Source organism: Rhincodon typus, chromosome 1 (assembly GCF_021869965.1).
Source record: "Rhincodon typus isolate 14 chromosome 1, sRhiTyp1.1, whole genome shotgun sequence".
In the NCBI taxonomy this organism is placed as follows: domain Eukaryota; kingdom Metazoa; phylum Chordata; class Chondrichthyes; order Orectolobiformes; family Rhincodontidae; genus Rhincodon; species Rhincodon typus.
In genome coordinates this window covers 99161320-99173628 of record NC_063332.1, presented here as the reverse complement: position 1 = coordinate 99173628, position 12309 = coordinate 99161320, and the positions used below count along the sequence as shown (strand labels likewise).

Here is a 12309-nt window from a genome sequence, read left to right as displayed (position 1 = left end):
TATTTTTGAGCCAGGTAACCTGTGTTCAAGTCCCACCTACTCCAGAGAGGTGAAAAATCATCACTGATGAGCTTGATTTGAGAGTATGAAGGGACTTGGGAGTCTACATCAATAAGTCACTAAACATCATCGAATCCCTACAGTGTGGGGGCAGGCTCTTCGGCCCAACAAGTTCACACCAACCCTCAGAGCATCCCACCCAGACCCATCCCCCTATAACTCATCCAATCTACACATCCCTGCATACTATGGGCAACTTAGCATGGCCTACCATAGCCTGCACATCTTTGGATGTAGGAGGAAACCCAAGCAGACACAGGGAGTATGTGCAAACTCCACACAGACAGTTGCCTGAGGGTGGAATCGAACTTAAGTCCCTGGCGCTGTGAGGCTGCAGTGCCACCCCATGGCTAACATATAGATGAAGCTAGCATTTAGGAAAGCTATATTAGTTATTCGAATTAGCTTCATTGTCACATGTACTCACGTCAGTACAGTGAAAAGTTTACAATTTACCACTTGGGAGCTATCATGGGTACTAAGGCCCCCAGGTACAGATTCTTACGAATAACTGGAAAAATAAAGGAATAAAAAGTCCAGCATTAGGTACAAAAATGCAAAACATAGGAATAAATTAGAAAAAAAAACAAAAAGTTCAGAATTACACTCGTCTCCAATGTGTGTGCTAGAGTTGAAACTCGTCCCCAGGCTGTACCTGGCCTTGACTTCAGACTGCCCTGGGAACTCGCCTCCCGTTTGCTGCAGACCCCATTCGAGGTAAGTTGAAGGGGTAAAATAAAAAAAATGACAGAGCAGATTAGGTCTGGTATGGAAGCCCTACTCTGCAACCATCTTGATTCCTATCGCTAGTGGATTTGAGTACAGGAGTGGTGAAGTCTTGTTTCAATTGTGTAGAGCCTTTGATGCACTGCACAGTGTGCAATTTTGGATTCCTTACATTAGGCAAGAGGTGACCTTATGGTGCAGTGGTTGCGTCCCTATCACTGGGCCAGGAGAACTGGGTTAAGCCCCCATCAGCCCCAGAGGTATGTAATAACAACTATGAACAGATTGATTAGAAATGCTCTACAGTAGGTAGGTAGGATATTATTGCTATATAGGGAATGCAACAAAGGTTTGCCAGACTTGTTCCCAGTATTGGGGGGGGGGGGGTTGAGGACGATGTAAAGAAATTGGAGAAACGGGGCCCGTATTGGACAGAGTTTCAAAGAATTACAGAAAACCTAATTGAAACCTACAAGATGCTGAAAAGGTTAGACAGGGTTTATCTGGTTCTGACTCGCCAAAGTGGGGAGTCCAGAACCCGACAGACATTATCAAAATAAGGAGAAGCCAATTAGGATCAAGCTGAGGTGATCATTTTATACTCAGAGTTGTGAATCTTTGAAAATTATCTACCCTGTAGGAGCTCTGTCCTTGAGTACATTTAAAGTAGGGTTAAATGGTTTCTAAATACAAATCCCATAAAAGGGACAACAAGGTGCAGGGCTGGATGAACACAGCAAGCCAAGCAGCATCATAGGAGCAGAGAGGCTATGGAGATAGTGAGAAAAGGCAGTTAAAGTGGATGATTACCCACAATGGTACTGGAATGCACAGCAGGCTGAACCACAACCTCCAATCCTTATGTTTCAAATGTAGGAATAAAATGACTTTGTTTTTCTGGCTCCGGATGTGCCCCTTCCTACCCCAGGCCCCGCCCCGCGTTTTCCCCCCCGCCCCCTCATGGGGCAGGAGTACGCGTGCGCAGTGCCGTTGACACAAGATGGCCTCTTCGCTGACTGGGATGTTCTCGCATCCGCCACAGAATCCGCCGCCGCCGCCGCCGCCGCCTCCTCCGCCTCCTGGACCCGGACCCCAAGGACCGACAGCGGTCGGTCTCCCTGCGGCTCCGGCGCGGCCTCCTAGCACTCTGGTGGACGAGCTGGAGGCATCATTTGAGGTAGTAGCCACATCGGAGTGAAGGGGAAGAGATTGAGGATAAGGGAAGATGGAGAGGTGAAAGGGGGGTCTGGAGAGGTGAGGGGTGGGGGAGAGGTGTGAGCGGGTAGGCAGATGGAGCCTGGGACTGTCACTGGGGCTATGACAGGACAAGGGATGAGAAAATGAAATTGTAACAAGGTAAAGATAAAGGTTGGGGTTGGGGGGGGCGCAGGGGTTTCAAAGCCAGTGTGGAAGGAAACAATGCATTCAGTTTTGAACAAAAGAAGTGATGCCGTTTTATGGCTGAATGTTTGGGCAATGGTGATCGTAATATCAGGTTGAGAGTAATCTTGGAAAAGGACAAGTTTTGATAAAATGTAAAAACATTTAGCTGGAGGAGGATTAGTTATTTCGATTCACTTTTGGGGTGTAGGCATCACTGGCTGGCCAGTATTTATTGCCTGCTCCTAGTTGCCCTTGAGAAAGTGGTGGTGAGCTGCTTTTTTGAACTGCTGTAAACCATATAGGTAGATCCACAGTGCTGTCAAGGAGGCGGCTTTAGGATTTTGCCCCAGCAACAGTTAAGGAACGTTGGTATATTTCTAAGTCATGATGGTGACTGGAAGAGAAACTTGCAATTGCAGTGTTCCCACGTATCTACTGTCCTTGTCCTTCTCGATGGAAGTGATTATGGGTTTGGAAGGTGATGCCTAAGATTCTGTTGCAAATTTCTGCAGTGCATCTTGTAGATAGTACATGCTGCTGCTACTGGGCATCAGTAGTGGATGCTTGCGAATGTGGTGCCAATTAAGTTGTCTACTTTTGCCTGAACATTGTCAAGCTTCTTGGGTGTTGTTGGAGCTGCATTTATCCAGGCAAGTGTGGAGTATTCCATCACACTCCTGACCTTGTAGGTGGTGGACAGTCTTTGGGGGAACCAGGAGATGCGTTACTTGCTGCAGGATTTCTGAGCCTCTAACTTGCTGTTGTAGCGCATATATTTGTATGGTGAATCCAGTTGAGTTTCTGATCACTGGTAAGCCTCTTGGTGTTGATAGTGGACAATTCTCCCTTGTTGGAGATGTTCATGGCTTGACATTTGTGTGTGGTGCATAAGTTACTTGTCACTTTTCATCCCAAGCCTCGATATTGTCCAGGCCTTGTTTTTGTACAGTATCTGAGAACTCGTGAATGGTGCTGCTGGGACAGCATGGTGGCTCAGTGGTTAAAACTACTGCCTCGCAACACCAGGGACCCAAGTTCGATTCTACCCTTGGGCGACTGTCTGTGTGGAGTTTGCACATTCTCCCTGTGTCTGTGTGGGTTTCCTCCGGGTGCTCCGGTTTCCTTCCACAGTCCAAAGATGTGCAGGCTAGGTGGATTGGTCATGCAAAATTGCCCATAATGTTCAGGGATGTGTAGATTAGTTGGGTTATAGAGATGGGTCTTGGTCAGATGCTCTGAGGGTTGGTGTGGACTTGTTGGGCCAAAGGGCCTGTTTTCACACTGTAGGGATTCTATGATTCTATGAGCATGGTGTAATCATCCCTACCTCAGACCTGATGGTGGAGGGAAGGACACTGATGAAGCATATTTGGATGATTGAGACTACCCTGAGGAATTTCTGCACTGATGTCCTAGCGCTGAGATGACCAACCTCTGACAACCACAACCATCCTCCTATATGCCAGGTATGACTCCAGCCAGCAGAGAGGTTTTCCTCTGATTCCCATTGATTCCAGATTTGCTATGGCTCCTTGAAGCCACATTCGATCAACTGTGGCATTGATGTCAAGGGTTGTCACTCTCACCTCACCTCTGCAGTTTAGTTCTTTTGAAAGTGTTTGAATCAAGGCTGTAATGAGCTCAGGAGCTGAGCGGCCCTGGGGGAACGCAAACTGGATATCAGTGAGCATGCAGGTTGTTGCTAAGCAGCTGCTGTTTGATAGCAGTGTTGATGATCAAAAGTAGACAGATGACATGGTAATTGGACAGGTTGCATTTGTCCTTCGTTTTGTGTACAGGATATACCTGGGCAATTTTCCACATTGGTGGGAAGTTGCCAGTGTTATAACTGTACTGGAACAGCTTGGCTAGGGGAGTGGCAAGTTCCGGCTTGCAGGTCTTCAGTACTGTTGCCGGAATGTTGTCAGAGCCTATTGCCTTTGCAGTATCCAGTGCCTCCAGCTGTTTCTTGATATCGTGTGGAGTGAATCAAATTGGATAAAGATAGGCACCTGTGGTGCTTGTGACCACTGAAGGAGACTGAGATGGATCATTCGCTTGGCACTTCTGACTGAAGATTATTGCAGGTACCTCAGTGTTATCTTCTGCACTAATGTGTTGGGCTCCTAAAGCATTGAAGATGGGATATTTGTGGAGCCTTCCCCTCCAATGAAATGTCCACTGCCATTCACAACCGGAGGTGGCAGGACTGCAGAGCTTAGATCTGATCCATTGGTTGTGGGATTGCTTACCTCTGTCTGACGCTTGCTGCTTATGCTGTTTAGCATACAAGTAGTCCTGTTTGGTAGCTTCACCAGATTGACACCTCATTTTTAAGTGTGCCTGTTGCTGCACCTGGCATGACCTCCACCACTCTCCATTGAACCAGGGTTGACTCCCTTGCTTGATAGTAACAGTAGAGTGGAAGATATGCTGGACCACAAGGCTGCAGATTATGTTTGAGTATGATTCTATGGCTGTCGATGATCCACAGCACCTCATGGATGCCCAGTCTTGAGTTGCTGGGTCTGTTCGAAGCCTGTCCCATTTAGCATGGTGATAGTGCCACACCACACGATGGAGGTTTTTCCCAATGTGAAGTCGGACTTTGTCTTCATAAGGACTGTGGAGTGGTAAGTCTTACTGGTACTGTTGTGGTCAGATGCGTCTACAGCCAGCAGATTGGTGAGGATGAGGTCAAGTATGTCTTTTCCCCCTCTTGTTCTGTCCCATCCAGCACCTGCAAACCCAGTCTAGCAGCTGTGTTTTTTTGGGACCAAGTTAGTTTGATCAGTGATGTTGCTGTTGAGCCACTCTTGGTGTTGAACATTGAAATCCCATACCCAGAATATATTCTGTGCTCTTGCCACCCTCACTGCTTCTTCCAAGTGTTGTCAACTTTGGGAAGTATTGATTCGTCAACCTGAGGGACAACAGTAGCTGGTAATCAAGAAAGGTTTCCTAGTCCACGTTTGACCTGATGCCAAGGCATTCTGTGGGATTTGGAGTCGATGTTGAGGAATCCCAAGGCAACTCCCTTCCAACTGCTACCAGTGGAACAGAACATATCCAGTGATGGTAACGGTGGTGGCTGGGACATCCTATGATACCATGAATATGACTGCGTCAGGCTGTTGTTTGATTCGCCTGTGAGACAGTTGTCCCAACTTTGGCACCAGACCCCAGAAGTTAGAAAGCAGGACTTTTCAGGTCAACAGGGTTTTTTTTGCTGTTGTCTTTTCTGGTACTTGGGTCAATGCCAAGTGGTTTGTCTGGTTTCATTTCTTGGTTTAGACTTTGTAGCAATTGATACAACTGAGTGGCTTGCTCGGCCATTTCAGAGGGCAGTTGAGAGTCTGAAGTCATATGTAGGCCAGACCAGGTGAAGTTGGCAGATTTCCTTTCCTGAAGGATGTTAATGAACCAGATGGGCCTTTTCCGATAATTGAAGCAGTAGTTGCGTGATCACCATTGTTTGGGTACAGAAACTGCACATTTCTATGAGGATGGTAGAAAGGCATCTAAATTTTCAGCGGCTAGATAAAGACTGTGAAATGAGATCGAGAAAAGCTTATGTTGTGAGTTTCATAATATGCATTGTAAGTTGAATATGGCAAGTTGTGATTTTATAAAGGAATAAAACGATAAAGGTCAAGTACAAAAATAGGTTCAAAAATTGCTGACGAAACTGAGGTCTGCCAGAATCTGTGAAAAGAGATCATTGAGTACGACGTGATTTCTTTGGAACTGAATGGGATAGAAAATGATTTTATTTTGTGCCATTAAGAAAGGGAGAGATATAGCAAGTGCAGCAGATGGTATGTGTGCTCAAAGCAAAAGACAAATGGAGTGCTAATAGTAAGAGAGGAGAGTTATGATGCAAAATAGGTCTTAAAAGTAGGTATGAATATTAGAAATTAAGTTAGTTTTCCTGCAAGCAAACCCAAATCTCGGGGGGTGTGAGAGTATTCAAAATAGTTCAAAGTCCAAAACCAAGGGGTATGAATACAAAATATCCATTTATAAATCCATTAAGGAATTCAGGAGAAACTTGGTAGTGACAGAGTCTGAGGTCTGTAGAACAGAAAAGCCCATAGTCTGTGGCAGTCAAAACAACTGCCTAACTATTCCGAAACACTGTACTGACATGGAACTTATTAGGAATGGTTGAAGTGATTAGCGCAGTTGGATTTAAGGGGGATCTAGATAAGTGAGAGCAAAATGGAATGATATCTTGATGTGAGATGAATTAGCGTGTCCGTTAAATTATCTTTAAGCTTTCTCCACCAGTAAGCTAATTTACATATTTTCCTTGCACTTTTTTGCTCAATTTCCACAGAATCCTTGAATCTGCTAAAGCAATTGTAATTGGACATAAAATATATCCTTACTCAAGATTGTTTCTGTTAACTAAACATTAGTGTATTGGAAGCATTAACTGTGAATTTCTTGTAGGCATGCTTTGCATCACTGGTCAGTCAAGACTATGTGAATGGTACTGATCAAGAAGAAATTAGAACAGGTGAGACTTCCTGGAATAGCACATGTAATAATGTAAAATATGCTTGTAGGATATATATCCTTTTAGTTCAGCCAATAATCAAATGTATTTCAAGTGTTGCTTTGCATTGTTTAGGGGTCATGTGTTGAAGCCAGTAGTTCAGTTGATTGTTCTTTCTTTTCAAACATACCTTGTATTAAGACCTGAGAAGTGAGCATTTGGATGTGATACAGTGTCATATTATGGCAGAAACATTTCTCAAAACATTTTTGACCCATTACAAAATTGGTGTGAACCATTCTAATGTTACTTTAAATAATCCGTTTGCATACATTAGGCTGAATATACTGTTCAAAATTGTAAAATGTAGGAAACAGCACCTCATTTTGATCATCATTAATGTTATTGGAATATCTGGTAACAGTGGTTTGATGATTGACAAAGAGAGGTATGACAAAATATGCAAAAATTGGAAATTATGGCAATATTTGAACTCTAGCCTAAATTATTATTTGTATGGATTTAGTATTACTTATATTTTTGTATTCCATGTCACTATTTATGAAACGTAGGATAATGTTCATATTTTTACTGAGTCCACTGTTCTTACTCTTTAGGTCTTTCTCAAAATAATAAAGTTTACCCTATTAAAAGTTAGAAGTCTCAGGTTTATTAGCCACAATCGTTAAGCATATGCTAAGCAGTTAAAGAAAACCTTGCAGATTTTAGGCAGGGAATTCAAATATGTTACAATTTTAAATTAAGTTTTCAGTTTTATTACTAATCAAATTCTGAAGTACCCGTTCAACACCCACTTTTTATTCAACTTCTTTACCTATTAAGTCTTAATTTGAATGTTTCCTCGGATTACCTAATACAACTTAATTGTTTTTAAATGGTCTCTATTTGTGGTAGCAGTGACAGCAAACTCAGTTTTTGGGATTGTCATAAATCTTCCATTGTATGTCTTTCTCCTATCCTGTCTTACAGGAATCTGTTTATACTCTTGTCTGCTACAAGGTTGCCACATGTCTTAAAATGTACAGCGTTCTTTTCCAGTCATTTGTGTTCAAAGTTCGTGCCTATTAAAATGCCTTTCAGTATTAGTCATTGTACTTCTGATGGAACTCCTTTTTATAAAATCTTATTTTGTTCTTACTACACTGATGCACAGTTACAATTCATATTATTGCCTTTTATCACCTTTATAAATTTTCAAAATGATCATATTTCTCTCAGTCAGAAGTTACACAATGCCAGGTTATAGTCCAACAGGTTTATTTGAAATCACAAGCTTTCGGACCATAGCCCGTTCGTCAGGTGTAGTGACTTTACTTCACCTGAAGAAGGAGCAGCGCTCTGAAAGCTTGTGATTTCAAATAAATCTGTTGGGACTGTAAACTGGGGTGGTTTGACTTCTGACTTTGTCCACCCAGTCCAACACTGGCACCTCCAGATATTTCTCTCAATCACCTTTTTTCTATATATAGTCGTAGAAGCTTTTGTTTTAATTTTGATATTTCTGCATTTCTTTTCATATTCGGCTTTTCTTAGTTCTCACAACTTGCATTGTCCTGCTATTCTTTGTATCTTTCCCCATTGTACAGGATTTTTGTGTTCTCTTTGTGTATTGCTGAAAAAAGCTTTTCATCTTGAACTCATCATGACAATTCATGAGAAATACCACTGTTAAAGGGAAAATGTTTCGTACCATGTGAGAAGAGAGTACTGATTGGTAGTTGTAAGGGTATTGTCATAAAGAAGTCATTGAATGTTTTTAAGACTGAGCTGGATAGATTCTTCTTAGGCAGGGGAATCGAGGGTTATTGGGAGTAGATGGGAATGTATAATTCAATACAAACATCAGCTTTGATTTTATTGAATGGCGGAACCGGCTCAAGGGGCTCAGTGGTCTAATCGTATTCATCTGTTTGTATGTGTCTAATTTTTTTTTTTGTTTCCTTATACGCTTTATGCTGATTCTGATTTTTAGAGCTATTGTGTTATCCCAGTCTCCCTGACTGTTTGCAGTTAAATATAGCTTTCACTTCCTTATTGTGATCTGACTAAATTTATAAAAGAAAACTCTGTTTGGTTAAATTTTCGTTCAAACTTCTATTTGCTATTTTTCTGATATGATTGGAAATTGTATGCGTCTGTTCTCTGAGTTAGGATCTTCTGAAGTAAATTTTAGTGATGTAATTTCAGCGATGTAATGTACAACGCTTGTGTTACAAATATTTTGTGTCTGAACATGTTCCAGAACATCATAAAGGAAATGTTGGTCTGCATCTGTGACTATCCCTTCTTTGTGTTTCAGATTCAAAATTGTGATACAGTGGGTGGTTACTGAGTGGAAGATAGACTTTTTCCTTGAGTGAAGGCAGGGGTGAAGAACTCGTAGTTCTGTTTTAATTTGGCTCTTTCCAATGTAGAATAGAAGCTTATTTCCTAGTGGCATTTTCCATGCTATCTTTTCCACGAGTACATAAAAGAACAAATGACTATATTGATCCGTAAGTTATTCAGCAGAGCACAGCTAAATGTTCTTGATTAGAAGCATAGATATTTTCTGATCTGTCTATTCAGAGATGTTATTACGCACCTTTGGAGCAGATGGGAATTGTACCTGAGCTTCCCTAGTCCTGATAGGGACACTTCAACTGTACCAATAGAGCCAAAACAATACACGCAAATACTGACAAGGTTTTCTGCCCTGGACAACAAACAAAAGAGGGCATATGGGTCTTGATGAGAACTGAAAATTCTTAGGTTGTTTTATTACCACTGAGACATTTTTCACTTTTCACTTTTCTTTTTAATTACTATGATGCAGATTTTAGAACTTAGTAAACTTCCTGAATTTTTTAAAACAAATATGTTGATTCATATTCTGACAGGTGTAGAGCAGTGCATCCAAAGGTTTTTGGATGTTGCCAGACAAACGGAATGTTTTTTTCTCCAGAAGAGACTGCAGCTTGCCGTACAAAAACCTGAACAAGTCATAAAAGAGGTGAAGAGCATTTATTACGGTTTTAAAGCTTTATTTCCTACATTTTGGGATACGTTGTTGAAAGGGTACAATTACTTGGGAATTGAATAATGGGATTTTATCACTAGGATCTAAACTAAAACTTAATGAAGTTAATACTTCTGGACCTAAGGTCATGGCAGAGCTACTGAGATTCCTGAGTAGCCTGTGTAATCTCTTAAGAGAAATATGTTCACTCAAGTAACCTAATAAATTACCAAATACTTTATATAAGACCATAAGAAGTATGAATAAGAGTAGGCCATTTGTCCCCTTGGCCTGCTCTGTCATTCAATAGGATCATAGTTAATCCGGCAATCCTCAATTCCACTTCCCTGCCTTTCCCCCGTAACCTTTTGATTCTCTTACTGATCAAAAATCTATCTGTCTCGGCCTTGAATATACACAAGGACTCTGCCTCCACAACTCTCTGTGGCAAGAAGTTCCAAAGATTCTCAACCTTCAGAAAAAATTACTCCCTTTCTCAATCTTAAATTGGCACCTCTTTATTCTGAGACTATGCCCTCTGGTTCTAGACTTTTCCATGGAAAGATCTTCTCAGCATTTACCCTGTCAAGCCCTGTAAGAATCCTATATGTTTGAATGAGGTAACCTCTAATTCTTCTAAACTCCTGTGAGAATCCTAACCTGTTTAGCCTTTGTTCATAAGACAATCTCTCCATACCAGGGATCATCTAGTGAACCTTCTCTGAACCCCAGTGAAATTATATTTTCCCTTAAGGTGGCTAAAACTGCTCAACAGTACTCCAAGGTTTCACCAGCACCTTGTATAGTCGCAGTAAGACTTCCCTGCTGTTTTCATCCCACCCCCTTGAAATATGGGCCACATTCTATTAGCCTTCCTGATTACCTGCTACATCTAGGTGCTAGGTTTGTGTTTCATGCACAAGTATCTCAAGTCCGTTTGTGTTGCATCTTTTCTCTATTTAAATAATACTCTCTACTTTTCTGTGTTTTCCCTTCCAAAATGAATAACTTCACATTTTCCTCACATTATACCCCATTTGCCAAGTTTTTACCCACTTACTTAACGTATCAATATCTGTAGCTGTTTGTATTCCCTTTGTAACTTTATTTTCCACCTATTTTTGTGTCATTTGTATACTTGGCTTCCTTCTTACCTGTCATTAATATATTGTAAATGGTTGTGGTTCAAGCACTGGTCCCTGTGGATGCCCACTGTTTATAGGTTGCCAACCTGAAAAAGAACCCCTTAATTCCCACTCATTTCCTGCCTATTAGCCAATTCTTTATCTACGGCAGTATACAACCTTTGACACCATGGATTCTTATCGTATGACTTAGCCTTTTGTAAAGCACCTTGTCAAACATATTCTGGAAGCCCAAATACAACATATTTACAAGTTCCCCTCTATCTACTCTGTTTGAGTCTTCCTTGGAAAAACTCTAATAAGTTGGTCTGACACAATTTCCCTTTGACATCCATCAAAGTATCTACTGCATGTGTACATTATAAAACTATTTGCTGCAGAATTTGCCTCCAGTTTTGGATAAGACCTGGTGTTACCTTTTGGATTTCAATGGTAGAATAAAATATGGATTTATTCCCAGGGATATCGGTTTTGACAGGTCACTAATATTTGACTCTGACAGATGGACAACATCATTCTTGGTCTCTTCTGCCATATCCCATTAAAACAGTTTTATTTTTACTAAGTTAGAGCAACCATGGTTAAAACAGCGACTTCCCACTGTTGCTTTGTCTTCCAGCAATTGATAGTTGAAGCTTGAAGCTCCACTTCTGCAACTCTAATGTTCTTGCTTTCCTTGGGCAATACTTGCAGGCATCAGTGATTGATTTATCTCTATATGCATGTCATGCTATCTTTGCATTCATCTGAAAGGAAAAATAGGAATTCTGTATAATACTTTATTGAATAGGTGGTGTCTGTAACAATGAAGCAACAGTGAATGTACTTCCTCAGTACAATCTGGAGTGTCAGGTTAAATCTTTATGCTTCGCTGTCTTCAAGCTTTGGATCAATAACCTTCTGATTTGAGTGCTATTGCTGAGGCACAGCTGCCACATAACACAGGAAGGCAATCAGTGGTGTCACTTACAGACCAGACCAGGAAGGTAGGTTTCCTTCGCTAATTATGTTATTGAACTAGTTGGGTACAACAATTCTGTAGCTTCCTTGTCCCCATTACTGATACTTAATTTTTAATCTAGGTTATTAAATTACATTTTAATTCCCCAGTTCCCATTGCATGATTTCAAAATATGCCTGCAGGTATTTCTCATTGCTTGATTATTAGACATGTAACATAACCATTATGTTCGGAGCATTGTAAACAATAGGTAGAGATGGAGCCCAGTGAGACAAAATAGCAGTTGGGCAAAGGGAAGGAGAATTGTGAGCTAGGGAGAAAGAAAAGGTGATAATAGGAATCATTCGTGGGTGAAAATGAGTTTGCTGTGATGAAAGCAGCCCATGTGATTGACAGGGCCGAGGTGTGGAGGTGTTTAAAGGACATGGAAAACGATGTGCAAGCCCTAAAATTATTGAACTCGTTATTGAGTCCTGAATTCTGCAAGGTTTTCTAGGTTTAAAAAAAAAAAGTT

The 12309-nt window shown here is 41.3% G+C and overlaps 1 protein-coding gene across 1 annotated transcript in view; it reads left to right on the top strand.

The window, feature by feature from the left end:
• The first annotated feature begins 1748 nt into the window (after positions 1 to 1748).
• Positions 1749 to 12309, top strand: part of med28 (mediator complex subunit 28) — a 12400-nt gene continuing 1839 nt past the window's right edge. The window contains exons 1-3 of the mRNA XM_048597248.1: positions 1749 to 1963; positions 6625 to 6691; positions 9571 to 9683. Coding sequence (XP_048453205.1) covers positions 1787 to 1963; positions 6625 to 6691; positions 9571 to 9683 — 357 coding nt within the window. The 5' untranslated portion in view covers positions 1749 to 1786. The remainder of the gene's footprint in view (positions 1964 to 6624; positions 6692 to 9570; positions 9684 to 12309) is intronic.